This window comes from Podarcis erhardii, assembly GCF_964252035.2.
Source record: "Podarcis erhardii genome assembly, chromosome: 18".
NCBI lineage: Eukaryota > Metazoa > Chordata > Lepidosauria > Squamata > Lacertidae > Podarcis > Podarcis erhardii.
The window spans coordinates 7,744,569-7,772,340 of record NC_138516.1 but is presented as its reverse complement, the minus strand read 5'-3'; the positions used below and the strand labels follow the sequence as shown (position 1 = coordinate 7,772,340).

General features: G+C 48.1%; 3 protein-coding genes across 4 annotated transcripts in view; all 3 read right to left on the bottom strand.

Annotated features, from left to right (window-relative positions):
* The window catches only part of BSG (basigin (Ok blood group)), a 37,534-nt gene extending 33,154 nt beyond the window's left edge, over positions 1 to 4,380 (bottom strand). The window contains exon 1 of one of the 2 annotated variants that reach the window (XM_081846354.1): positions 4,191 to 4,380. In XM_081846354.1, coding sequence (XP_081702480.1) covers positions 4,191 to 4,263 — 73 coding nt within the window. In that variant the 5' untranslated portion in view covers positions 4,264 to 4,380. The remainder of the gene's footprint in view (positions 1 to 4,190) is intronic. The other variant, XM_081846353.1, reaches the window with a different exon arrangement.
* MADCAM1 (mucosal vascular addressin cell adhesion molecule 1) overlaps positions 1 to 27,772 on the bottom strand; it is a 122,966-nt gene that overhangs the window by 70,853 nt on the left and 24,341 nt on the right. The window lies entirely within an intron of this gene.
* CDC34 (cell division cycle 34, ubiquitin conjugating enzyme) lies at positions 7,075 to 26,924 on the bottom strand. The gene is made up of 5 exons (XM_081846457.1): positions 26,645 to 26,924; positions 11,941 to 12,027; positions 10,755 to 10,852; positions 9,801 to 9,935; positions 7,075 to 8,408 (listed from the first exon to the last, which is right to left on the bottom strand). The coding sequence occupies exons 1-5, from the start codon at positions 26,819 to 26,821 to the stop codon at positions 8,198 to 8,200; spliced, it is 708 nt and encodes a 235-aa protein (XP_081702583.1). The 5' UTR covers positions 26,822 to 26,924; the 3' UTR covers positions 7,075 to 8,197.

The following is a 27,772-nucleotide window of genomic DNA, read 5'->3' as shown; positions in this document are numbered from 1 at the left end:
GGGCAGGGGTGAGAAACCAGTTAATCTTCAAAGCAGCAAAGAGTTTCACTAAAGAAAATGATACTGTTCTCAAACCTTCCTCCAGATTTATATTTTGGGAGGATGGGGAACCAAAAAAAAAATATTGTCAATGAACAAAGGGCATGATCCTGGGAATGGTCCTTTTCTCAATCCCAGTAGGATTAAGACTCCCACACACAGCTATGCTTGGGCATAACTCGACCCAACCTTAGAATATGGTAAGGGTTTTTGAGTCAATGTACCATATAGTCTCTTTCCTACCCTGCCCCAGCTTTTTCATCCCCCTCACAGCTGAAGCCCACAATAAAATCCAATCTCAGTCTTCAGGGCAATGCGGAGCGGCATGCCAAGGATCCCATTTGCCATCTCCATCCTCCTTAATATGGGAACAATTTCGTCCCATCCCTCCTTGTAAAGAGAAACTCGTCTTCCCACAACCCAGCAGGCATGTCCTGGTAACCCCCCACTGTAGATAGGACACCGAATACATGCAAGCTATTGAAAGAAAATGGGCCCTCACAAATCGAGTGCCTTACTCCTAGTGATGTGGGAGGAAGTATTTCATTCCAGCCATAAAGCATTCTCCTTCCTAATGGATTCCAACTGCAAATACAAAGGTGTTTCTTTTTAAACTTTGTTTACTGAATAAGAATCAAATGAACACAATGAATTAGATTGCTCTCTAGGGCCGGGGCTGCCACTGTGGCACCTGTGGGGCAGGCAGCCACAGGCTTCCCTACACCCTTTGCTTTAAAGTTGTTTTAATGGTGTATTTTACACTGCTGCCCCCACCCTGGGACCTTCTGATGAGCATTAAAACTAGTAATAATAATACAGCTAGCAGCCCCTGCTTTGGGGCACCAGAAAATTTCCCAGGAAGTTACTTGCTTCTACCTGTTCCCACGCTTACAAGCAGAGAAGTAGAGTGGGCGGACCAAAAAGTCACCTTCTATGGGCATCTTACTGCACTGCATGAAGACTGAGTTGGGGGAACACTTGGCAATTCCATACACACATACTCTGTATTCCTTCCAACAGAGAAGCCCACTCCCATCTCTCTTCTGCAAGGGGAAGGTCAGCCCCAATTAAGAAATGAATTGCATATTGTTCAGCCCTTGCTCATTACAGGGATGATAACGGAAGCTCCTGCAAGGATGCCTGGTTCTCTTGCAGATGTCCCTGTGTTTTCCCCCTCTCTGGGCAGAGGCTCCCAGAGTTAGCCATACTCAGGGCAGACCGACTGAAATTAATGGACCTACAGTGGTACCTCGCAAGACGAATGCCTCGCTAGACGAAAAACGCGCAAGACGAAAGGGTTTTTCGTTTTTTGAGTTGCTTTGCAAGACGAATTTCCCTATGGGCTTGCTTCGCAAGACGAAAACAGGGAATCCTGGGTATTACGAAAAAATCGCAAGACGAAGCAACTCGTGGAACGAATTAATTTCGTCTTGCGAGGCACCACTGTACCTAACTTAGTGATACATAAGGGACAGGGAATCAGAGCAGAAGTCTGAGATGGCTTTTCCTGCTAACAACGGACTGGTAGCTTTGGTTTTCTTTAAAAGATTTATCCTCTCCAAAGGCACCTGTAACAAGGGTTTAAAATTATGCACATTTTCTTCTTAAAGACAGGAGATCCAATTGCAAATGCTGAAGCCAGTTCACAGCTTTACCATAACTGAGTTAGTGGAGAGCGAGAGAGAGAGATAAAAGAGGGGCATCTGAACATGAATGGCATAGTTTAAAAACAACACATACATTCCTTCAGGCATACCTAGAATACAACTTTGTGCCACACTTATAGGGAACCTCAGGCCCAGGTGCTGAATGTGGCTCCAGGTGTCTCTTATCTGCTTGTTGGGATTCTCCACAGAACATGCCTCTAGGCCAGTGTTTCCCAACCTTTGGTCTCCAGCTGTTTTTGGACTACAATTCTCATCATCCCTGACCACTGGTCTTGCTAGCTAGGGATGATGGGAGTTGTAGTCAAAAAACAGCTGGAGACCAAAGGTTGGGAAACACTGCTATAGGCCATCAACTGCCCTGCTCAATGCCTCCTTTTCATAGGAAGGAGCATTTCACATCCCTGTTGCTTTTAGTAATAAATTGCATTTTTTATTACTGTAAAATCACTTGAAAAGCATGAAAGGACAGCCTTCCCCAACAACTTTCACGAACACTGGGCACGCTGGCAGAAGATGATTGCATATGTAGCCATCACCTAAGATTCGGATAGACCCATCTAGACATGGGTTTTGCCATTTCGGTGAGATCTAGGCCCAAGAAACTCTACCTGGGATGCAGCTGTGAAATTGCATTCTCAACAGCTAGTGGCTTCCAGAAGGAGAGAGCAAGCAAAGTTATACTCTGTTTCAGGTAAGTGAACAGCTGCATTTGCTATCATGGAAAAAGTAGTGGGGGGGGCACAGAAGACTAAGACAGAGCAACATCAGCTTTGCCACCTGTGCACTCTGTCCTCAGGTTGGCCTGCATCTCCCTCACCAAACAAGGATTACACACCCCTGTACACAAACACTGTACATCACCACTCTAATGAGTCTTTGCAATGTAAAAGGCTACCCTCCACCTCATAGTAACATGCCGTCAACTCGTTAAGAATATTGGGTTGTGGCCAATGAATCCATCCTGCCTGCGCAAAGACATAGTGAGACCCACACGGTCACCATGCGAACCCCGCCCAGCAGATCTTCGGGGGGAGGGCGGTATAGAAATGTTGTATTATTATTATTATTATTATTATTATTATTATTATTATTATTATTATTAATTATTTATTTATACATACATACATACATACATACATACCCCGCCCCTCTGGCTGAGTTTCCCCAGCCACTCCCCAGCCAATAATAATAATAATGATAATAATAATAATAAAAATAAACGTGCGCTTCCCACGTAACCCCCATGGGGTTTGCACCCCCCCTCCCCCTCATAGAGGCCTCCTAAGCGTTACTCGAGAGTAAGACCCCCTTGCCGTCGAAACTGATGGCACCCGCCGCCAGCGGGTCCACTCTGAGGAGGCCCGGATTCGGATTACCGCTACACACAGAGACAAACACACACACACGTGTGTGTGTGCTTCCCACGTGACCCCCATCGGGTCTGCACCCCCTTCCCCCTCACATAGGCCTAAGCGTTACTCGAGAGTAAGGCCCCGTCGCCACCGAGTGTGACGGCACCTGCCGCCAGCGGGTCTACTCTGAGGAGGGCTGGATTCGGATTATCGCTTCTCTCTCTCTCTCTCACACACACACACACACACATGTATGTGTTTCCCACGTTACCCCATGGGGTTTGCACCCCCTCCCCCTCATAGAGGCCTAAGCGTTACTCGAGAGTAAGACCCCGTTGCCGTCCAGATAGACTCTACTCTGAGGAGGGCCGGATTCGGATTACCGCTTCACACACACACACACACACACGTGTATGAGTTTCCCACGTGACCCCCATCGGGTTTGCACCCCCTCCCCCTCATAGAGGCCTCCTAGGCGTTACTCGAGAGTAAGAGCCCCTGTCGTCGTCGAGAGTGGTGGCCAGCAGGTCTACTCTAAGGAGGGCTGGCTTCGAATTGCAGCTTCTCACACACACACACACACACACACACACACAAACACGTGTATGTGTTTCTCACGTGACCCCATCGTGTTTGCACCCCCTTCCCCCTCACATAGGCCTAAGCGTTACTCGAGAGTAAGACGCCGTCGCCGTCGCTAGTGACTCTACTATAAGGAGGGCCGGATTCGGATTACCGCTTCACACACACACACACACACACACACACACACGTGTGCGTGTTTCCCACGTGACCCCCATCGGGTTTGCACCCCCTTCCCCCTCATAGAGGCCTCCTAGGCGTTACTCGAGAGTAAGAGCCCCCGTCGCCAAGAGTGGTGGCCAGCGGGTCTACTCTAAGGAGGGCTGGATTCGAATTGCAGCTACACACACACACACACACACTCACACACACTCTCACACACGTGTATGAGTTTCTCACGTTACCCCATCAGGTTTGCACCCCGCTCCCCCTCATAGAGGCCTAGGCGTTCCTCGAGAGTAAGACCCCGCCGCCGCCGAGTGACTCTACCCTTCCCCCGCTCCCCTCAGGCGACGCTCGAGGCCTTTTTCCCCCGACGCCGCTTCCTCACCTGCCCCGAAGGCGCCCCCGACGGCACACAGCAGCGCGCCCGACACCAGCACCGCAGCAACCCAGGCGCCCATGGCCGCTTCTCCTCTCTCGGCGGCGCCGCTGCTTCCCGCCCCGCTTTATGCCCTCGGTCTCCTCCTCAGCTCGCCTGAGGGGAGCGAGAGGCCGGCGGAAGGGGGCGGGAGAGAGCGCCGGCCGCAGCCAACCAAACGAAGCCCTCCGGGTCTGCGAGGCCGCCGATTGGGCGGAGGCAAGCGGGGAGGCCCAATGAGAGCCGCCGGGGTGGAGCCCAGAGCGGCGGTTGGAAGGCTCGAGGAGGGGGGAAGGTAGTCGTCGGTTGGCGTTGAAGGACGTGCGCGGCCAGCCAATGAGCGGCAAGGCGGGTCTCGAGGGAGAGGAATGGTTCGCAAAGAGGGACGGCAAAGGGGCGGGGCGGTTCGATGGACAGGTGCGGCAGCCAATAGATGGAAGGGGCCGCCTGTTTTGGTCGGGCACCGCCTCTCGCCTGAGGGGCGCCGGGGTTGTCACGTACGCAGAGCAAAGGGGCAGCAGCAGCAGCTTCGACCAATCGGGGCCCCACTCTCACGGGGTGCTGTCCAATGAGAACGCGAAGTCTCCAAACGGACACGTGTCCGGACCAATCGCAGTGCAAGTTGGCCCGTTGTCTCCGCTCCAGCGCCCGTACGTCTGACGTCACAGTCAACATCAACGGGTGCCGGGGAAGGACAATAGGCTGAAAGAGGCGGTGTTATTACAATTCGAAGCAGCTGTTTGGAAATGTGCTTTTTTTCACCGAAGGTTTTGAAACCGATTAAAAAAATAAAAGTGTGTCGCATTTCCAAATGCAAAATCCCGAGGGAATAAAGTGTGTGTGTGGGGGGGTTAAAAAAAAATGACCAGAGATCAGCCTGAAAAGGGCTTTAAAATTAGTTTGCACTTTTTATGGATTTGATGGTCCAATAAAGCCTCCATGTTTAGGGGCAGTCTACCTTTGCAAAAGCTCTGGTTTTCCCGGTAGTGATGTATGGAAGTGAGAGCTGGACCATAAAGAAGGCTGATCGCCGAAGAATGGATGCTTTTGAATTGTGGTGCTGGAGGAGACTCTTGAGAGTCCCATGGACTGCGAGAAGATCAAACCTCTCCATTCTTAAGGAAATCAGCCCTGAGTGCTCACTGGAAGGACAGATCCTGAAGCTGAGGCTCCAAGACTTTGGCCACCTCAGGAGAAGAGAAGACTCCCTGGAAAAGACCCTGATGTTGGGGAAGATGGAGGGCACAAGAAGAAGGGGACGACGGAGGACGAGATGGTGGGACAGTGTTCTCGAAGCGACCAGCATGAGTTTGACCAAACTGCGGGAGACAGTGGAAGACAGGAGGGCCTGGCGTGCTCTGGTCCAGGGGGTCACGAAGAGGTGGACATGACTAAACAACAACCTTTGCACACCAATGACAAAGGGACACAACCACTTCCTAAAGCAGATCCCCTCCCAACTGCCTGCCCACCCAGATGTTACTACTTGCCAGATGGGGGAGTTGTGTAGCCCAAACTATCTGGAGAACCAGTTTGGGGCAGAAAGCGGCTCCGGTGCTTTTCAAATGCTTTGATCACTTTCCAGAAATCTCAAATATAATAATTTATACCCCTCCCATCTGGCTGATTTTCCCCAGCCACTCTAGGTGGCTCAAAAAGCACCTTAGGTCCCATCTACACCATACAGTGGTACCTCAGGTTACAGACGCTTCAGGTTACAGACTCCGCTAACCCAGAAATAGTACCTCGGGTTAAGAACTTTGCTTCAGGATGAGAACAGAAATCGGGCAGCGGCGGCGCACCGGCAGCAGGAGGCCCCATTAGCTAAAGTGGTCTTCAGGTTAAGAACAGTTTCAGGTTAAGAACGGACCTTCAGAACGAATTAATTTCTTAACCCAAGGTACCACTGTATTGTTAAAAGCAGTATCACAGTCATGGCTCCCTCCCCGCTCCGCAAGCTAGGAACTGTATTTTGTTCAGTGTGGTGTGAATTGTTAGTCAATATTCCTCTCTCAGCTCGTCTGCGAATGATGCTTGTGAATCTACGCACATGGAGCCTGAACTGGTACTGGATGACCAGGAACAAAAACCTTGCGGGTGTAGCGCGTACCTCAGTGAAAATGTCGACCCAGTTTGCAGTAGCTGTGGAAAAAGGCAAATTCCACGCTAGGAAAGGAATCGGAAACAAAACAGTAGTTATCAAGAATGCCATCGTAAAAATCTTTGGTGCAACCGCATTTGGAATAGAGCGTGCGGTTCTGGCCTTGCCTAAATGTATTCGTTTTGAGGAACTGAAAATAAGAGTTACGGACGTCCGATGAAGCTGAATGCTGAAAGATTCAGGACAGGCAAACGGAAGGACTTCTTCATGCAATGCATATGTAAAACACTGCATTTTCCCTCCTCCTGTGTCAGGTATTGATAGCCACCAAATTAGGTGGCTGTAAAAGGATGCGGTGGCGCTGTGGGTTAAACCACAGAGCCTAGGACTTGCCGATCAGAAGGTCGGCGGTTTGAATCTCCACAATGACGGGGGAGCTCCCGTTGCTCGGTCCCTGCTCCTGCCAACCTAGCAGTTCGAAAGCACGTCAAAGTGCAAGTAGATAAATAGGTACCACTCTGGCGGGAAGGTAAACGGCGTCTCCGTGCGCTGCTCTGGTTCGCCAGAAGCGGCTTAGTCCTGCTGGCCACATGACGCGGAAGCTGTACGCCGGCTCCCTCGGCCAGTAAAGCGAGATGAGCGCCGCAACCCCAGAGTCGGTCACAACTGGACCTAATGGTCAGGAGTCCCTTTACCTGTAAAAGACACAAAACCCAGGCTGCACTGTGGCAACGCTGCCGTTCAACACCACGCTTCCTTTCAAAGTCCATTTTATTAAATAGTTTCAAAAAACTAGGAGAAAAAACAAACTAAAAAAGAAATCGCCCACACCTTGATGCTTAAAAAAAGAAGACCCCCCCGCCCCGCTTTCCCTGATTCCACAAAACCGTCATTTTCAAAATTTCATTTTGTGTTTTTGTTTTTTTTTTTTTTGCAGGAGGACTGCCACCCCGTTCCAGAACGTCCCTCTGTAGGTTTTCGAAACTGCACAGCCACCAAGCAAACTCCAAGAAAGGCTGGGGGGGGGGGGTGAACACACAGGTGGATGGGAAAACATCACGTGGGGGGGGGGGAGAGGGTGTCAAATGCTACAGGAAGCAGGCGGTGTGCTAGCGCCACCCAGTGGCACCAGGTGACACTGCAGGGCCAACCTAGGAGAGGAGACTTTTCGATCTGGACTTAACGTGGCCGATGAGACTGCAAAAATATTATCCCCCCCAACCCATGCAACTAGAGAGCCCTTACTAAGAATCCCCTCCCCACAAATTAACATGGCCTAATAAAATAAAATAAACAGGCCCTTCCTCCAAAACCCCACCCACCCTCAATGCTCCGCAAAGGACTTATTACAAGTTCCTCTCCCCCCTTTTTCTGCAGTCTTTCTTAACCGGGAGCAGAAGATGCCGCTGGATTAGGCCACGGCTTGGTGGGAACGAACGCACCATCCCCTCTCCTGTCCCTCCCAGCTTCTCCTTTTCTTAAAAAACAAACAAACCGACGACACGCACGCACACAAAAAAACCACGCACAGCATTTTAAGCCAAATTGTAGATTTGCCAACCCTCCCTGCACACAGGCAACCCACCCCACCCCACCCCCAGTTCCAGCAGAAGCAGTGTCTCCCTTTTGAGGTAGAGTTTTTTTTTCCTTTCTTTCTGTTTCGCGTCTCAGGGCCAGAGAGGGTTTTTTTTTTTGCTTTGTTTCCGAGTCTCAGCCGGGTGGCGTCCTGGGTTCAAGTAAAAGTGTCAAGATAGTTTATTGCTACTATCGGGAGCAGCAGCAGCAGGAGGCAGCGGTGGAGGGAAGGGGGCAGAGAGGGCGAGCGGAGGAAAAGAGGGGGCTGACGAGAGTGGCGGGGAGGGGGAGGTGTCCCTCGTCAAGACTCCTCATTGCCGGAATCGTCTTCGTCGCCGTAGCAGCTGTTGACCTCGTCGTCCATCTCGTCGTCTTCGTAATAGTCGTCGTAGAAGAGGTCCGAGCCCTCGTCCGGCGCGGGAGTCTTGGTTTTGACGCAGTACTCCGCCAGTGTCGTCGGGACCTTTACTTGGTCGCGCTCCGCATCCACCTTGGTTCCGAGGACTTGTTTCCTAGTTGGGCGATAAAAGAAATTCGTTTGCGACAGGGATTCGGACGGCAGAAGAGGGTTAAGGGGGGATCGGCTGCTGGGTCTGTGGGATGTATCATCACTGAAGCAGTCAAATGCAACGTTTCCTGTTGCCTAGAGTGGACGTGGGGGGCGCTGTGGGTTAAACCACAGAGCCTAGGACTTGCCGATCAGAAGGTTGGCCGTTCAAATCCCCGCAATGACGGGGTGAGCTCCCGTTGCTCAGTCCCTGCTTCTGCCAACCTAGCAGTTCAAAAGCACATCAAAGTGCAAGTAGATAAATAGGTACCGCTCCGGCGGGAAGGGAAACGGCATTTCCATGTGCTGCTCTGGTTCGCCAGAAGCGGCTCAGTCCTGCTGGCCACATGACCCGGAAGCTGTATGCCGGCTCCCTCGGCCAGTAAAGCGAGATGAGCGCCGCAACCCCAGAGTCGGCCATGACTGGACCTATCGGTCAGGGGTCCCTTTACCTTTACCTAGAGTGGACATACAGGGGAATGTTTCTCCAAAGAGGGAGGACTTCCTGCCATACGTGCTCTGGAGCCTCTTTCCCCTGCTGACCAGGCTGGAGCTTGCAGACCGGAATCATTCTGGGCGTTTCTCAGGAGGTTACTGAGAAAACTGGAGCTTGCCCTCACAAGGAGGGTGAACAGGATAATGAGGGGCCTACGATGCAGGTGGGGGACCTCACTCTGGCTCTTACAATATAGGAAGAACTGTGGCCTGTGTTAGAAACTGAGATATGAAAGCGAGGAGCTCAATAGCACCTTAAACCTAGGTTGTGGGTGCAACAACGGTATTTCTAATAATAATAGCAATAATAATGATAATGATAATAATAATAATAATTTTTATTTATACCCCGCCCTCCCCAGCCAAGGCCGGGCTCAGAGCGGCTTACAAGCAATAATAAAAACAAGTTGAATGATTACAACTTAAAAACAAAATTAAAATACAACATTAAAATAATGGAACATTAAAATATTAAAATGTAGCCTCATCGCAGGAGGAGAAGGAAAGGAAAAAAGAAAGAGAGGGAGGGAGGGAATCAAATTGGCTCCAAGCCAAAGGCCAGGCAGACCAACTCTGTCTTACAGGCCCTGCGGAAAGAAATCAGATCCTGCAGGGCCCTGGTCTCATGAGGCAGAGCGTTCCACCAAGCCGGAGCCAGAGTTGAAAAGGCCCTGGCTCTGGTTGAAGCTAATCTGACTTCCTTAGGGCCCGGGACCTCTAGGGTGTTACTATTTATGGACCTTGAGGCTCTCCGTGGGGCAGACCGGGAGAGGCGGTCCCGTAGGTACGAGGGTCCTAGTCCGTGAAGGGCTTTAAAGGTCAAAAGCAGCACCTTAAATTTTAAGGGGCTTTTCCCACCAACCTGATGATGTCCGTGTATTCCTGATCCTTGCCTTTGCTCTCCTTCCACTTCCTGTACATCACAGAAGCGTCGACGTTGGCCGGAGAGAATGTGTTGGGTTCGTTGAGCAGCGAGATCACGCTGAGGAGAATCGTCCTGCGGGTGGGGAGGGGAAGGAAAAGCAAATGACAAGGTGAGGGCGGAAGAGGCGGCAGGAACTCACTGGTGTCGCTGCTGCTGAAACGAGTTATAGGGAAGAAGGAGACCTTAATGGCAGATTGTGCCCATCTGATCAGCCGCTGTGATCAGCCACTGCTTTGGCCCGAGTCAACAGGGTCAGAAATTAGCCCAGCGCATTCTGCTACTAGTGTGATTCCAGTTGCGACGACGTGGAGATTTCTGGGAGCCAGGTTAGCACCCAGTTTAAAAATCTCTGCCTCAGACCACAGTTAATACAGCCGTAGCTTGGCTATCGTATGGGACGCGGGTGGCGCTGTGGGTTAAACCACAGAGCCTAGGACTTGCTGATCAGAAGGTTGCGGCGCTCATCTCGCTTTATTGGCCGAGGGAGCCGGCATACAGCTTCCGGGTCATGTGGCCAGCAGGACTAAGCCGCTTCTGGCAAACCAGAACAGCGCACGGAAATGCCGTTTATCTTCCTGCCGGAGCGGTACCTATTTATCTACTTGCACTTTGACGTGCTTTCAAACTGCTAGGTTGGCAGGAGCAGGGACCGAGCAACGGGAGCTCACCCCGTCATCGCGGGGATTAGAACCGCTGACCTTCTGATCGACAAGTCCTAGGCTCTGTGGTTTAACCCACAGCGCCACCTGCGTCCCTGCTAGGCAAGCTTAAATTCAGTCAATTCAATCAGTCCACCTGCAGATGTGACTGCTTCACTTTGCCCGTGATGGGAGGGCTGGGCAATCTTACGACGACAGACCAGGAACAGCGTAACTGCAGCTCAGGCCTCACCTCACGTTCTGCGTGGGATTCCATCTTTCCGAAGGCAGCTCTCCACTTTGCGGGTCATCCACTGGAGGGTGTAGAATGGAAATGCAAACGTCCCCGGTCTGAAAGATGGATATACCATTATTTTTTCCATGTACGAGACCACCCCTATGGTTTTGAACTCTGAATTAAGAAATTGATATTTTAAACATCGAAACTCTGAGCGTTTTTTTGAAGAAAGTTGGCCAAAGTTGTTTGCAGAGGTCGTCCAAAGTTAGGTATACAGTGGTACCTCTAGTTGCCGACTTAATCCATTTCAGGGTGCCGTTCGCACCCCGAAAAGTCCGCAACTAGAGTCCCTCTTCCGGGCACGGGCACGAAAATTGCTTCTGCGCATGCGGCAAACCCGGAAGTAAACACTTCTGGGCTTGCCGCATTCATAACCCGAAAGTCCGTAAGAAGAGCGGAATGCAACACGAGGTATGACCATAGATGTCAACTTACAGATTTGAAAATAAGGGGCCAGCAGCCTCAAAAATAAGGGATCAGCAGCCAAAATAAGGGATTTTCAAAGCACAGGTATGTTCAACTTCTGAGCCCCTCCGAGCCAAAGGCAGAAAGCCCAGCCAGCAGCCAAGCGAAGCCTCAAGCGGTGGTTCCCACAGCGCAGCAACCCGGCAAAGGGGATGCAGCAAGGGAAACCACCGTCACCTCTCCGCTGGGAAGCGCTGAGCAAAGGCGAGTCCCCAGGCAAGGCGGCCGATTGGATCGGCACAAGGCATGCAAGCTCCACCCCCCAGTCGTTCTTAGACTCCTTATTGGGTGAGCAACGCAGCCAAGCAACACAGTTGGGGCCTCCCTCCTCCCTGGCCGGCAGAGAGGGAGGGAGAGGAGCTGCTTCCTTTGGAACCCGGGAAATTTAAGGGACATCAATCAATAAGGGACAGCAGCAGGACATGGCGCTGGGATAAGGGACTTTCCCGCCAAATAAGGGACGGTTGACAGCTATGGGTATGACTGTATGACCCCCATTTTTTGACTGAAAAAAAGAGCAAATAAATAAATAAATAAATAAATCATGTGGAAAAATAGTCTGTGTTTTTGTGTGTGTCCGTTGGGGGGGGGGGCAGACAGAGCCTTTTGCCCACATTCCAGGGCATCCCAGCAAGGCACCCCCGCTCGACGCCCATGTCCCAGTGTGCCACCATACCTCGTATATGTTTGGATGCCACATTTTGGTCAGGAAACGGAAGGTGGGTGGTGAATAAGGGTAGTCAATAGGGAATCGGAGACGAGCCTGCGGAGAACAGAGAACGGGAGAGGTGTCAGCGGTTGGGGAAGCAGCAATGAACAAGTAGGTTAGAATTGCAACTGGCCTGCCCTGCACCCAACTGTACCAGTTGCCAATGGGTTTCTAGGCACAATTCAAAGTGCTGGCACACATTCTACTCATGTAAAAACACTAGGCAGGCCCCACAAATAACCCAGAGATGCATTTTAAATAAAAGGGCACATTCTACTCATGTAAAAACACCAGGCAGGCCCCACAAATAACCCAGAGATGCATTTTATATACCGTATTTTTTGTACATGAAGTTACCGATTTTTTTTTGCTCTATAAGACTCACTTTTTCCCTCCTAAAAAGTAAGGGGAAATGTGTGTGCGTCTTATGGAGCGAATGCAGGCTGCGCAGCTATCCCAGAAGTCAGAAAAGCAAGAGGGATTGCTGCTTTCACTGCGCAGCGATCCCCCTTGCTGTCCTGGCTTCTGAGATTCAGAATATTTTTTTTCTTGTTTCCCTCCTCCAAAAACTAGGTGCATCTTGTGGTCTGGTGCGTCTTATAGAGCGAAAAATACAGTGAAAGGACACTCTGATTAAAAGACGCTGATTCCCAGGCCGTCCGCAGGCCGGATTTAGAAGGCAAGTGGACTGGATCCGGCCCCTGGGCCTTAGTTTGCCTACGCGCTTGCAACTGGACCTGCCCCAGTAGCAAATTGCTAATTTTTAGATGCTGCAACCAAGTGCAAACGTATGTGAAATTCACCACACAGCCGTGCCAAAAGTTTCCAGGCACTTTCGAACGTTCCATGACATCACAGCAACTCAGCCAATGGCTGGGGAAGGCTCCTAGACATGTGGCACTTCCCAGACCCAAGACCCGTCCCTTCCTCTCATAGGCAGTCCCGTTTGTGTTGTGAGCAGAGCTGAGTCACACATGGCAACCAACTTCCTCCGAAGCCGCCCTGGCATTTGGAGGTTTCTTTTTTAAAAAAAATAATATTTATTAAAATTTTAAAGGTTACAAAAATAAAAAATAAAAATACGACATTAAACAAAATTAAAACAAAAATAAAACAACACATCACAATATGAAAAAACAGAAAAATAAAATCCATTAAACAGAAACAAAAACACAAAAAATACATCAAATCTTCTCATTACTTATCTTTCCTTGACCTCCTCACACCTCCCTGTTTTGTATTCTAGATCAAATATCCATTTCAGCAAATCCTTTCCCTCTTTTAAAATTTTAGTCCTGTAAATTATCTTAATATGATGTAACTTTACTTTTCCTCCTTTCACCAATTAACAGTCAGTTAGTCCCAAATCCTTTATATCATTCCTGCTAAAATCATATAATATTGTTCCAACATCCTTCTAACAGTTATTAATTTTACAATGTTTCTGTAAATAGTCTTTAAATTTCTTCCAATCTTCCTCCACCGACTCTTCTCTCTGGTCTCGGATTCTGCCAGTCATTTCCGCAAGTTCCATGTAGTCCATCACCTTCATCTGCCATTCTTCCCGGGTGGGTAGATCTTGTGTCTTCCAGTACTTTGCAATAAGTATTCTTGCTGCTGTTGTAGCATACATAAAGAAAGTTCTGTCCTTCTTTAGCAGGTTTGCCTTGGCCGGGATAGAGCATGAGACCTGCCCGGGCTCGTCGGGAGCTCTTTCCCTGCGCCAAACAAGAGCCACCTCCGGGCAACCAAGCTTTTGCTGATTTTCAGAAAGAGACAAGACAAAGCACATGTTGGGGCTTCCCCCTCTCATGCCATAAAAGCGCTGAGCTGCAGAATGTTGCCAGACACAAATAGGAGAAGTCAGAGGGTCTGGCTGGGACCGGGAGGCCGTATTTCAAATGCCCACTAGGCCACAAAGCTCTTGGGCCAAGCACGGCCTCTCAGCCCAGCCAACCTCACAGGGCTGTTGTGAGGCTAAAAATCGAGGCGAGCCATGCACAGCTCCTTGGAGCAGGGGAAGGCAAACTAAGGCCCAAGGGCCGGATCCGGCCCAATCGCCTTCTAAATCCGGCCCATGGATGGACCGGGAATCTGCATATTTTTACATGAGTAGAATGTGTCCTTTTATTTAAAAGGCACCTCTGGGTTATTTCTTCATAATAATAATAATAATAATAATAATAATAATAATAATTTATTTATACCCTGCCCATCTGGCTGGGCTTCCCCAGCCACTCTGGGCGGCTCCCAACAAAATATTAAAATACAATAGTCCATCAAACATTCAGAGCTTCCCTAAACAGGGCCTTCAGATGTCTTCTAAAAGTCTGGTAGTTGTTTTTCTCTTTTACATCTAACAGGAGGGCATTCCACAGGGCAGGCGCCACCACCGAGAAGGCCCTCCGAGAAGGCCTTAATTCGACCTCCGGAACCAATTAAGTTCTTAACCTGAGGTACCACTGTACATGAAAAAATATATTAAGTCCTTCCTTTGATCTGTCCTAAATTCCCCAGCATTCAGCATTCCACACTTTCTAGTGTTACGGCGAGGGAGAACTTTCTCTTCTGGCTTTCCCCAATGTCATGCATCACTTTAGAAACGTCGTTCTTGCTTTTCAAAAGTCCCAAATGCTGCAACCTTTCCCATAGGGAAGGTATGTTTCGTCATCAGACCTGGAGCATTCCCTCTGGGGGAAGGGAGGCCGATAGAACTGCCGCCGTCTGGAAAAACCGGTGCCTCTCCGAGGACAAAAGGTGTTATTCTGCTAACCTTCTCCTCTGTTTGATTTTTGTCTGCGTGGCTTTCCCCCGCATTGTTCTGCGCAGGGGGTCATGTGACACAGCAAGCGACCAATGGGATTCCACCTGAACTGCAAAGCTGAGTATCTATTATTTATCTCGTTCCAGCAATGGTGGAACTGCCTTCAAAGTACAGTGGTGCCCCGCAAGACGAATGCCTCGCAAGACGAAAAACCCGCTAGACAAAAGGGTTTTCCGTTTTTCGAGGCGCTTCGCAAGACGAATTTCCCTATGGGCTTGCTTCGCAAGACGGAAACGTCTTGCGATTTTTTTTCGCTCCCCCCCCCTTTTTCTAAGCCGCTAATAGCGCTAATAGGGTTGCTTCGCAAGACGAAAAAACCGCTAGACGAAGAGACTCGCGGAACGGATTATTTTCGTCTTGCGAGGCACCACTGTACAGATGGGTGAACCTGCCCATTTTTGTTTAAGTCAGCAATGACTAGGCAACACGATGACCATAAGGGTGAAGGTAAAGGGGACCCCTGACTATTAGGTCCAGTCGTGGCCGACTCTGGGGCTGCGGCGCTCATCTCGCTTTATTGGCCGAGGGAGCCGGCGTACAGCTTCTGGGTCATGTGGCCAGCAGGACTAAGCCGCTTCTGGCGAACCAGAGCAGCGCACGGAAACGCCGTTTACCTTCCCGCCAGAGTGGTACCTATTTATCTACTTGCACTTTGACGTGCTTTCGAACTGCTAGGTGGGCAGGAGCAGGGACTGAGCAACGGGAGCTCACCACGTCACGGGGATTCGAACCGCCGACCTTCTGATTGGCAAGTCCTAGGCTCTGTGGCTTAACCCACAGCGCCACCCGCGTCCCTATGTCGTAAGGTAGCTTGCCAATACCATGTAAATAACTTTGCTAGGAACTCTTAAACAATGGCATGCGAGGATTCCTGGAAGGAAACCATGCAAAAGTCCAACAGGCTTTCTTCTGAGCCACAGGCATAGGACTGAAACTCATGTTAGTGTTGCTTGATATTATCATCTACGCGACGAAACAAGAGACGTCATCCCCATATGCTGGTGTCATCCGGTGGCGAGCCCTAGGGCTTGGGTTTTAGGAGATCTGCCAAGATACAAGAACACCCAATCACCTGATCTCAGCCAACTCCCAATCTGACTCAGACAGGTTCGTCGGGTAAGAGGCAAAAAAGGCCAGATGGGCAGGAACCTCAAAGTTGCAAAACAGGCTCATAAACCGACCCAAAGCAGATTCCCGGGCCAAAACTGGCTCAGAGGAAGCAGCTCGTTTGTTTATTTCCTGTGGATCCCGATGACCTACTAAACGTACACCCAGGAAGAAGAAAAAACAAGCCTCTGCCCAATTTTCGGCAAGGGGTGAATTAAAGGTAAAGGTAAAGGGACCCCTGACCATTAGGTCCAGTCGTGGCCGACTCTGGGGTTGCGGCGCTCATCTCGCTTTACTGGCCGAGGGAGCCGGCATACAGCTTCCGGGTCATGTGGCCAGCAGGACTAAGCCGCTTCTGGCGAACCAGACCAGTGCACAGAAATGCCCTTTACTTTCCCACCGGGTCGGTACCTATTTATCTACTTGCACTTTGACGTGCTTTCAAACTGCTAGGTGGGCAGGAGCAGGGACCGAGCAACGGGAGCTCACCCCGTCGCGGGGATTCGAACCGCTGACCTTCTGATCGGCAAGTCCTAGGCCCACAGTGCCACCCGCGTCCCTAGGGGTGAATTACTCCAGACCTCATTGCCATGCTGGTGAAAATAAAATAGGAAGACGCAAAAGAATTGCCCAAGTCAGTTACTACTTGGGTGAAGCAGGGAGATGTATTTATATTTCCATTATTACTGGGAAGAACGGTTCCACAAGTCTGTAACTTTTGAGGGAAAGAGAAGATCAGGGGATTGGAGGAATTTATTTATTTATTTATTTATTTATTTATTTATTAGCTGTGTATACACCCTTCGTCATAAGGTCTCAGGGCAGTTTGCAGAATAAAATACAGGATAAAACAACAACACACACACCCTTCCCACAGACACATTTAATAGGCTGTAGAACACTGTTTCCCAAACCTGGGTCTCCAGTTGTTTTTGGACTACAACTCCCATCATCCCTAGCTAGCAAGGCCAGTGGTCAGGGATGATGGGAACTGTAGTCCACCAAAATACAGCTGGAGACGACAAGGAAATGGGGAAATAGTATTATTTGAATACTTGGAATGAGATAAACACTAAAACCCCTGGTGTTACTGACTGACTGAGAGAAGTCCAGCTTTTGCAGCAAATCAATGCGCTTTAAAAACATAATCTAGAATATGCTAAACAATCTGTCACAGGAAAAAAAAATGCCACAAACAAGAGAAAGAAGCTGAGTGTTTATTTGGCCTATACTGGGGTGCCCAAACTTTTTTCAACTTTTTTCAAAAAGGGCCAGATCTGATGTTGACCTTTTTTTTAGGATTGAAGTGGTTGAGCTTTTTTATTTTACAATTTTTCATTTTTCATCACCAACCTTTATTACAGTCCAGAGACCCAGCAAATCATCGTTACAAAGCAATACACAATTCAGACAGCCTACCTCCAGGTTAAACAAGCGTTTCGTTCAGAATATAGGGATCATTGGTTCTTGCAACCACCAATAAAAACTTGGCCACCGCTAATGTTCTAGCGTTTGTCCGGTCTGTCAACCCCCCCCCCCAACTGTATTACCTGGGTTATGAAGGCGCCCTAAAGACGTTAAAGCAAAGATTATGGGATAATGCACACAGTGACTTGTGATCTCGATCACACGCAGTCTTTAGTCCGCTGGCAGTAGGAGTACAATATGGGCATATCTTTAATTAACATCTTACATTAAAAACCTGACAGTACCATTTTATTTTTTATTTTTTGGGGGGTGGAATTTTACCCAATGAAATAAATTGTCATAGGGGCCGGACTTTGGACATGCCTCGCCTATACGTTCCTTTCTTTTATTTTATTTTCCTGCAGGTCCTTTAGGAGTTTTGCACTGAGCTACTTATGAGTAAACCTGTAAGCTACTACGTCTGCACGTGGGAGAAGCAATCCCGTTTGGTAGGGGTTTTCGAGTAAGTTTTTATGCGAAAGATGTTGATGGAGAAAATCAGGGTTTTAGAAATATGTGGCTTTGCGAATCGTTTTTAAAACGAGTTCTAAGCAGTGTTTATTAATTCTTGTCTTCTCTTTTTTTTTCCTGTAGAAAAGGCCCCTGAGTAAGGCCTTTATGGGATGAATCATGCTGGGACACTAACAAAAAGCAATGACTCTTCAGGAACTGTGAAACGGATCTCCTTTTTTGGCATTGCCATGGGGTATTTCCTGTTATATACCTATTATTTAGGTCACCTTGAGAAAACCAGGCTTCACAGCACATCCTTGAACACCCCAAGGACTGCTTATTATTAGAATTTGAAATACTCAGAATAGGAATTCACAGAAACATACTTGGCAGGGATCCATGCCCTAGATTGGCAGCCCCAAAGTTTGTTTACCTCTATACTGGCACACTTTATAGTTCCTACACTTAATATATTTCCCATCTGGATATTCACTTCACAGCGGGTGGCTATTTACAACACTGTTCATATTTAGACATTTCTATATTTACCTTTACTTTTTTATATTTACCTTTCCCGCCCTGACTTGACCACAGTGATCCATGCGTCAGTCACCTCCAGGCTTGACTACTATAATTCGCTCTATGCGGGGCTGCCCTTGAAGCTGTCCCAGAAACTCCAGCGGGTGCAGAATGCAGCAGCGAGGCTCCTCACGGGGTCTCTGCCATGGGAGCATATTCACCCAGTGCTTTCCCAGCTGCATTGCCTCCCGGTGGAGTACAGGGCCAGATTTAAGGTGCTGGTTTTGACTTTTAAAGCCCCTCATGGCCTAGGACCCTCGCACCTACGGGACCGCCTCTCCCGGTATGCCCCACAGAGAGCCTCAAGGTCCATAAATAGCAACAACCTAGAGGTCCCGGGCCCTAAGGAAGTTAGATTAGCTTCAACCAGAGCCAGGGCCTTTTTAGCACTGGCCCCGACTTGGTGGAATGCTCTGTCTCTTGAGACCAGGGCCCTGCGGGATCTGATCTCTTTCCGCAGGGCCTTTAAGACAGAGTTGTTCCACCTGGCCTTTGGCTCAGAATCAGTTTGATTCCCTCCCCCTCTTTCTTTTTCCTTTCTCTTCCTATGAAGAGATCGCTCCCTAATTGTTTTAATGTTGTATTTTAATCAACTTGTTTTTATTATTGGTTGTCAGCTGCCCTGAGCCCGGTCTTGGCTGGGGAGGGTGGGGGAAAAATAAATTATTATTATTATAAAAATAAAATTATTATAAAAATAAATTATATAAAAATAAATTATTATTATATATTATTCGGGAATGGATCTTTGAAAAAGACGCCTTTTTGGACTCCACCAAGATAAAAAACTCTGGGTTTTCCTACTGGTTCCCACGAGTAAAAGCAGTCAAAATCTGTGCCAACTACTTGGTGGAGATCACTGATCCCACCCTTCGGAGAGCTTTCACCATGGCATGGTTTCAAACATTGCCAACTGCTTATCTGACCGGTAGATACACAAAAACCCCAGCTGAACATCGTTTATGTCCTTGCTCTATGAAAATTAAAGAGGACCTTACACATTATTTCCTCTATTGCCCCATTTACTTGGGCTTTAGAGATGCATTGCTGCAAATTATACCCATCTCTATAACCAGTCCTGAAGATAGAGTAAAATTTTTGTTAGTTGATGCAAACCCACGCATTACCCATGTGGTAGCGGTCTTTGTGATGAAGGCCATGAAAGCCAGGGAAAGATTTATGAACGACAATGTAAAGACCCCTTCATCGTCTGTTTAACTCGCTGCTCGTTTTCCCTCCTTTTCTACTTTGTGGGAAGAAGGTTTTGTTGGCATAGTATGTAATGAATTTTAATATTTTTAACTATTGATTTTAGTGTTGATTTTTGTGCACAGGCATGGTCCTCACAATAAACGGATTTGATTTGATATATCAGGTGTGAAATCTCTTTTATGAATGGAATCGCCTAACCGTTTTTACATACAGTTTTAAAGAAAAAAATAAAAGGTTGGTGCTTTTACTGTGAAATCGCTTCGAGGTGGTTCGTGAGAAGTTGCTCGCAAACGGAACAAAATAAATAAAATAGAACCAATTCTGCTCCTTTGTTGTTTTTAATGGCGAGGGTTAATGTTTGTTTATTTTTAATGAATATTTTCATACACTGCCTGGAAGGCTCACAGGGTGGGAAAACAGCCTAGATGTTTTAATCATGTGCATAAAATAGATCTCCTATTTATGCAATCAAATCTGTACTTATGTGCTTCCTGTTTGGATATTTACGTGCCTATTCATTTATGGGGATAACCACCACTCCTGTTTAGCTATGTCTACACCTAGTTCAAGAGACATCACCTTGCCAACAAGGGTCCGTATAGTTCGAGCTCTGGTTTTCCTAGTAGTGATGTATGGAAGTGAGAGCTGGACCATCAAGAAGGCTGATCACCGAAGAATGGATACTTTTGAATTCTGATGCTGGAGGAGACCCTTGAGAGTCCCATGGACTGCAAGAAGATCAAACCTCTCCATTCGGAAGGAAATCAGCCCTGAGTGCTCACTGGAAGGACAGATCCTGAAGCTGAGGCTCCAAGACTTTGGCCACCTCATGAGAAGAGAAGACTCCCTGGAAAAGACCCTGATGTTGGGAAAGATGGAGGGCACAAGGAGAAGGGGACGACAGAGGATGAGATGGTTGGACAGTGTTCTCGAAGCTACCAGCATGAGTTTGACCAAACTGCGGGAGGCAGTGGAAGACAGGAGGGCCTGGCATGCTCTGGTCCAGGGGGTCACGAAGAGTCGGACACGACTAAACAACAACAATACCTAGTTCAGTGCCACAGGAAGAAGCATATATGTTAAGAAGCTAGAATTTTCCTGGCCAAAAATTGGAAATTACAAGAAGTACCAACAGTGGAAGAATGGCAGATGAAGATAATGGACTTTTGGGATCTAGCTGACCTGACCAGAAGAGTCCACGACCAGGAGAAGGAGGAGTATCAAGAGGAATGGAAGAAATTTAAAGGCTATGGAATTAAATATGTTAAGATAACTTAAATAGAAATACTTTGGAGTAACAGATTGGCCTAGGAATTAAATATGTGAAATCGTATAATACCAAGGATAGAAGTCAAAATGAAAAGAAAGAAGTTGATTGAACAAGTAAATTTTATATGAAAATAGTGCTGGAAAACTGCTACAATGAGTTATATGGAAACTCAGCCAGGGGGATTTGTGGAAGTCACCCAACAATGATAACAAAAATGGGATTATAATAGTTAAGATAATTTTTTAAAATATTGTAATGTTTTTTCTTTTTTCTTTGTCTGTTGTTACATTTGTTATAATATTGGAAAATCAATAAAAAAAATTTTTTTTGGGGGGGGGAAGTGTTGCTGACTTTCCCAGCCCTGCCCCAAATGGTGACTAGATATTTTGTTTTGGCGTCCAAAATCCAGGTCCTAGGAGCCATTTGGCTCCTAGTTTTTCTATACCAGTTTCTAACCCTGCTTAGACATTGAGTTCCATCCCCATGGTCTTCTGGCAGTTCCCAAACTGCGAGGTTGCAGGGAACCAGGTGGAGGGCCTTCTTGGTGGTGGCACCAGCCCTTACAGAATGCCCTTCCATCAGATGTCAAACAGATAAGCAACTATACAACATTTAGAAGACATCTGAAAGCAGCCCTGGATAGGGAAGTTTTTAATGTTTGATGTTTTATTATGTTTTTATATTGTGTTGAAGCTGCCCAGGGTGGCTGGGGCCACCCAGGCAGATGAGTCAAGGCGGGTGGGTAAATAATTATTACTACCTGCACTTTCCGGAAACAATTAAACACCTTTTTGTTCCAGCTGGGTGAAAAGGCCTCTGACTTAGGTGACCTTTTGTGTAGTTTTCAAACCTGTGGCTACTGGCTGTTGTTGTTTTTTGTTTACTGTTTTTAAAGCTATTTTTAGTTGTCTTTATGGCATGCCTGCGAATCGCCTTGATGCGCATGTAAAAGTGAATTTATAAATAACAGCAATAAAATACGCTTGCAGTGCAATCTCATGCATATTGACTCGGAAATAAGACTTATAAAGCATTTCCTTTTAGTGTACAAACATTAGAATTATTTGCATATATTTATAAGGTTGTAGCCGAGGGCGTGGGAATCATATGCAGAGTCGACCCAGTAAAATGATGCTAACCCTGAATTAAGTTCATCATGACTTAACCTGATAACAGTGAGTATCCACCAAGGTGGCTTCAGCCAGATACAGGCTCACTGAAATTAATCGAGCTAAATTAGCCATGCTCGTTAATTTCAATAGCTTTGACTAATGTTGGATACAACCCCCAGTTAGTATTACATGGAGAGTCACACTCTCGAGTCAGTTCATCACGCACGGCTAACTCGAGACCATTCATTTCAGCAGGTCTACTCTTGAGAATGACCTGGCCATATTAAGTTTAATGGTTCTACTCAACAGTATGGCTATACCCTTAAAATTGCCGTCCTATTAAGTCCTACCCCAAGCAGACCCAATTAACATCGGCCAATTATTTTCAAATGGTCTCTTCCAAGTGTAGTCTAGTTGGATAAAACCCTAAGTTTAGAATTTATTTGGAGCTTCACTTGTAAATTTTAATATGGAAAGGTTTCAACACCTGATTTATTTACTTTTCAAGTTGAGAGAGAAGGGAAGCGAGAGAAGAATATGACTCAAGATTGTAAAAAAATTTGCATGGCATTGAGGAAATAGACAGATATTTTTTTTCCTCCTCCTAATGCTAGAACTCCAATGAAACTGAAGAGTTGGAAGATTCAGGAGAGACAAGAAGTAATAATAATAATAATAATAATAATAATAATAATAATAATAATAATTGTGTACCCCGCCCATGTGGTTGGGCCTCCCCAGCCACTCTGGGTGGCTTCCAACAAAGATTAAAAATACATTAAAATGTCACACATTAAAAACTTCCCCGAACAGGGCAACAGATATAGTTGCCCACATTTTGGCTCAAAAGGATAGTATAAAATTATTAACAGCAGCAATGAAAAGCTCATCAGTCCTGAATACAGTCATGTTCAGATCTTATCTGCAATATTCAGATCTTGAAAAATCTGTACACTTACATCAAGCCAAACCTTTAATGTGAAAATGTAAACTCAGGAGGGTATAAATTTTATCTTTCTTCACTTTTAAAAAGTCCATCCTAGGTTTTTGGCAGTAGGCAAGGAGGGGGGAAAACATTTTAGAACTCCTACTTACTTATAAAGGTAAAGGGACCCCTGACCATTAGGTCCAGTTGTGGCCGACTCTGGGGTTGCGGCGCTCATCTCGCTTTATTGGCCGAGGGAGCCGGCGTACAGCTTCCGGGTCATGCGGCCAGCAGGACTAAGCCACTTCTGGCGAACCAGAGCAGTGCACGGAAACGCCGTTTACCTTCCCGCTGGAGTGGTACCTATTTATCTACTTGCATTTTGAGGTGCTTTCGAACTGCTAGGTGGGCAGGAGCAGGGATTGAGCAACGGGAGCTCACCCCGTCATTGCGGGGATTCGAACTGCCGACCTTCTGATCGGCAAGCCCTAGGCTCTGTGGTTTAACCCACAGCGCCACCCACTTATAAGTAGGACTTATTCACCCACCAGATAGTAAACCCACGGAACGTGCTCCTGCGGAAGACAGCGGTGGTCACAGGCTTGGAGGGTTTTAAAAGACGACTGGACAAATTCATAGAGGAATTACAATGCATCATGGCTATGCTCTTCTTCTGCAGTTGAGGCAGTATGGTTCTGAACACCATGTGTTGGGAACTGCAAGTGTTGCTGTTGTGTTTGTGGTCTTCCCAAAATGGGCACCTGGTTGCTCATTGTAAAAACAGGATGCTTAAATTAGATGGGACATTAGCTCTGCTAAGTCACGCCATTCTTCTGTTGCTCATAATTCTGATTTCAATGGCTCTCTGCTCTGAACATGACTAATACTGGACACTACTCTTAGGTTAGAGATAATTTTAAGACCACTGCTTTCAAAAGGCTTAGTATAATGTAGGTTGGATCCAGCCTTAAGCTATTTACTGCCTTCTTTTTAAATGGAGGAGGGGAGAGAAAGGAAAAGAAGTTTATTCTCCTGTTACAAGGATGGAAATGATTCCCTCTTGCCCCTGTTTCAAGGCAAAGGGTTGTATCTGTCCAGGTCCTACTTCAGAGTAGAGCCAAATCAGTCACGGGAATGGGGGTGGATCCTGAAAACACAGCGTAAAGAGGGGTGTCATGTGTCCAGAAACTTGTCTAAACTCCAGCAACGTCCATTAATCACAATGGCTTCACTCTGGGTACATATTGTCTTACTCCAAAGCAGGCCCACTGAAGTCAATGGACCCAAGTCACCCTTGTTCTTTAATTTCAACGGGTCTACTCTGGAGCAGAACTAACACTGTTCTTCCTACACCAAAGGAGACCCATTGAAGGTAAAAGGACGTGGTTGGCTTGGGGCCAATGGACTTCAGCTAGTCTGCTGTGACGGAGAAGTCGTCTTCTCCGTCACAGCAGACTAGCTGAAGTCCATTGGCCCCAAGCCAACCACGTCCTTTTACCTTCAATGGGTCTCCTCTGGTGTAGGACGAACACTGGCTAAAACCCGCCCCACTTTAGGGCAGACCCAGTTGGGGACACTGGCCTCGAGTTAGCCACAGCCGCAATGGGAACATTAAGGCAAAACTTAATACTCCAGAGTAGCCCACCAAGCCATGCCCATTCATTACTCTGGAGTAGGGTTACAAATCATCCTGCTCCAGAGTGGAACCACTGAAATTAAGGGACACATGCCAGCCATATCCTTTTACTTTCGGTGGGTCTCCTTTGGAGTAAAACTCGCCCTGCTTTGGAGTAGACACACTTGGAAGCCAAAGGACCTGAATGAGTCACATCCTTCTACTTTAAAGTGGCTTTCCTCTAGAGTAGGACTAACACCCTGCTTCACAGTAGACCCTATTGGATGCCAAAGGACCCAAACCAGCCACATCCTTCTACTTGCAATGAGTCTCCTCTGGATCAGGACTAATACTCGCCCTGCTTTAGAGTAGACCCAAATCCGCCACATCCTTTTCCTTTCAGTGGGTCTCCTCTGGAGTAAAACTTACCCTGCTTCAGAATAGACCCTCTTGGCGGCCAAAGGACCCAACCCAGCCACTTCCTTCTACTTTCAGTGGGTCTCCTCTGGAGTAAAACTCTCCCTGCCTCAAAGCAGACCCTCTTGGAGGCCAAAGGACCCGACCCAGCCACTTCCTTCTACTTTCAGCGAGTCTCCTCTGGATCAAGACTAACACTCGCCCTGCTTTAGAGTAGACCCAAATCCACTGCATCCTTTTCCTTTAGGTGGGTCTCCTCTGGTGTAGGACTAACCCGCCCTGCTTCAGAGTAGACTCACTTCGAAGCCAAAGGACCCAACCCAGCCACATCCTTCTACTTTCAGTGGGTCTCCTCTGGAGTAAAACTCACCCTGCTTCAGAATAGACCCTCTTGGAGGCCAAAGGACCCAACCCAGCCACTTCCTTCTACTTTCAGTGGGTCTCCTCTGGAGTAAAACTCACCCTGCCTCAAAGTAGACCCTCTTGGAGGCCAAAGGACCCAAATCAGCCACTTCCTTCTACTTTCAGTGGGTCTCCTCTGGAGTAAAACTCACCCTGCCTCAAAGTAGACCCTCTTGGAGGCCAAAGGACCCAAACCAGCCACTTCCTTCTACTTTCAGTGGGTCTCCTCTGGAGTAAAACTCACCCTGCTTCAGAATAGACCCTCTTGGAGGCCAAAGGACCCAAACCAGCCACTTCCTTCTACTTTCAGTGGGTCTCCTTTGGAGTAAAACTCTCCCTGCCTCAAAGCAGACCCTCTTGGAGGCCAAAGGACCCGACCCAGCCACTTCCTTCTACTTTCAGTGGGTCTCCTTTGGAGTAAAACTCGCCCTGCCTCAAAGGAGGCCAAAGGACCCAACCCAGCCACATCCTTCTACTTTCAGTGGGTCTCCTCTGGAGTAAAACTCACCCTGCTTCAGAATAGACCCTCTTGGAGGCCAAAGGACCCAACCCAGCCACTTCCTTCTACTTTCAGTGGGTCTCCTCTGGAGTAAAACTCACCCTGCCTCAAAGTAGACCCTCTTGGAGGCCAAAGGACCCGACCCAGCCACTTCCTTCTACTTTCAGTGGGTCTCCTCTGGAGTAAAACTCACCCTGCTTCAGAATAGACCCTCTTGGAGGCCAAAGGACCCAACCCAGCCACTTCCTTCTACTTTCAGTGGGTCTCCTCTGGAGTAAAACTCACCCTGCTTCAGAATAGACCCTCGTGGAGGCCAAAGGACCCAAATCAGCCACTTCCTTCTACTTGCAGTGGGTCTCCTTTGGAGTAAAACTCGCCCTGCCTCAAAGGAGGCCAAAGGACCCAACCCAGCCACATCCTTCTACTTTCAGTGGGTCTCCTCTGGAGTAAAACTCTCCCTGCCTCAAAGCAGACCCTCTTGGAGGCCAAAGGACCCAACCCAGCCACTTCCTTCTACTTTCAGTGGGTCTCCTCTGGAGTAAAACTCACCCTGCTTCAGAAGAGACCCTCTTGGAGGCCAAAGGACCCAACCCAGCCACTTCCTTCTACTTTCAGTGGGTCTCCTCTGGAGTAAAACTCACCCTGCCTCAAAGCAGACCCTCTTGGAGGCCAAAGGACCCGACCCAGCCACTTCCTTCTACTTTAAAACGGGTCTCCTCGGGAGTAGGGCCCAACCCCCGTGTGTGTTTCCGACCCCCGACCCCCAGCCACCCCCCCTCGCCGTCTCACCTTGAAGTAGCCCCCCTCGTAGTGGGTGTTGGGGGGCCCGAAGATGGCCACCTCCCAGTTGTAGAGGTCCCCCTCGTCCACCAGGCTGACGCGGAAACCCTCCACGGGCTCCTCCTGGAGCCCCTTCAGCTCCAGCAGCAGCGCCTTCTGCGAGCTGGGCACGGACGGCCGCGCCATGGTCGTTGGGGCGGGTAGGCCTCGGGTGAAGCCGGGGGCTCGCGTGAGCGGCGAGGCCGGGGGAGAGGAGGAGCGTGGCGGGGAGGGGAGGGGGGGAAAGGGCGGCGGGCGGAGGGAGGCGGCGCGCGCGGAGGGAGAAGGCCGCTGCGGACCCGAAAGAGCGCCGCGGAGGGGCTCGAGCCACTGGAACGGCGTCAGCGACGACAACAACAGAGAGCGCGCGCGCGGGGCCGCTTGGGAGGCGTAGTTCCACCCCTGGCGGCGGCGGCGGCGACACGCCCTCGTCTCCGCCCATCACGCGCGGCTACCAATGAGTGGCGTCTCTGGAGGGGGGAAGAGGGCGGGACCGGAGGGTGAGGACTGCATTTCCCAGGAGGCTTTGCGAGGACCGCCTTCCGCATGTATTGAACAAACAAATAAGGAGGGAAGTGTCTTGTGAATTTCTCTCCTATCTATCTGTGTGTTTAATTACCTACATATTTTCAATGGCTGTTTTAAATCTGTTTTGTTTTTTACGGGCGCTTTTTGTAAACTGCTCTTGAGGGGTTTTTTTTGCCTTTTTGGAATCAAGAGGTATATAAATTGCATGAAATGGAATTATTATTATTATTTTATCATCATCATCATTTCTTTTTCTAATCCGTCTCTTCCCCAGACTAGGCTTCAAAGGCAGCTTACAGAAATTATGAAATCCCAGATAAACTACAGTCTTTTTTGCAATCAAGCAGTATATCAATAGCATGAAATGAATTATTATTGTTATTTCGTCTAATCCACCTCTTCCCCAGACTGGGGCTCAAAGGTGGCTTACAAAAATAAGAAAGTCCAGCTAACTACAGAAAGCTTGTATATATAAAAGATACAACTACAGAAAGCTTGTGTGTGTGCTTTTTAGTATTATCTTTTTATTCTCATTTTAACGATTTCTATGGTGTTTTAACACTGTTAGTG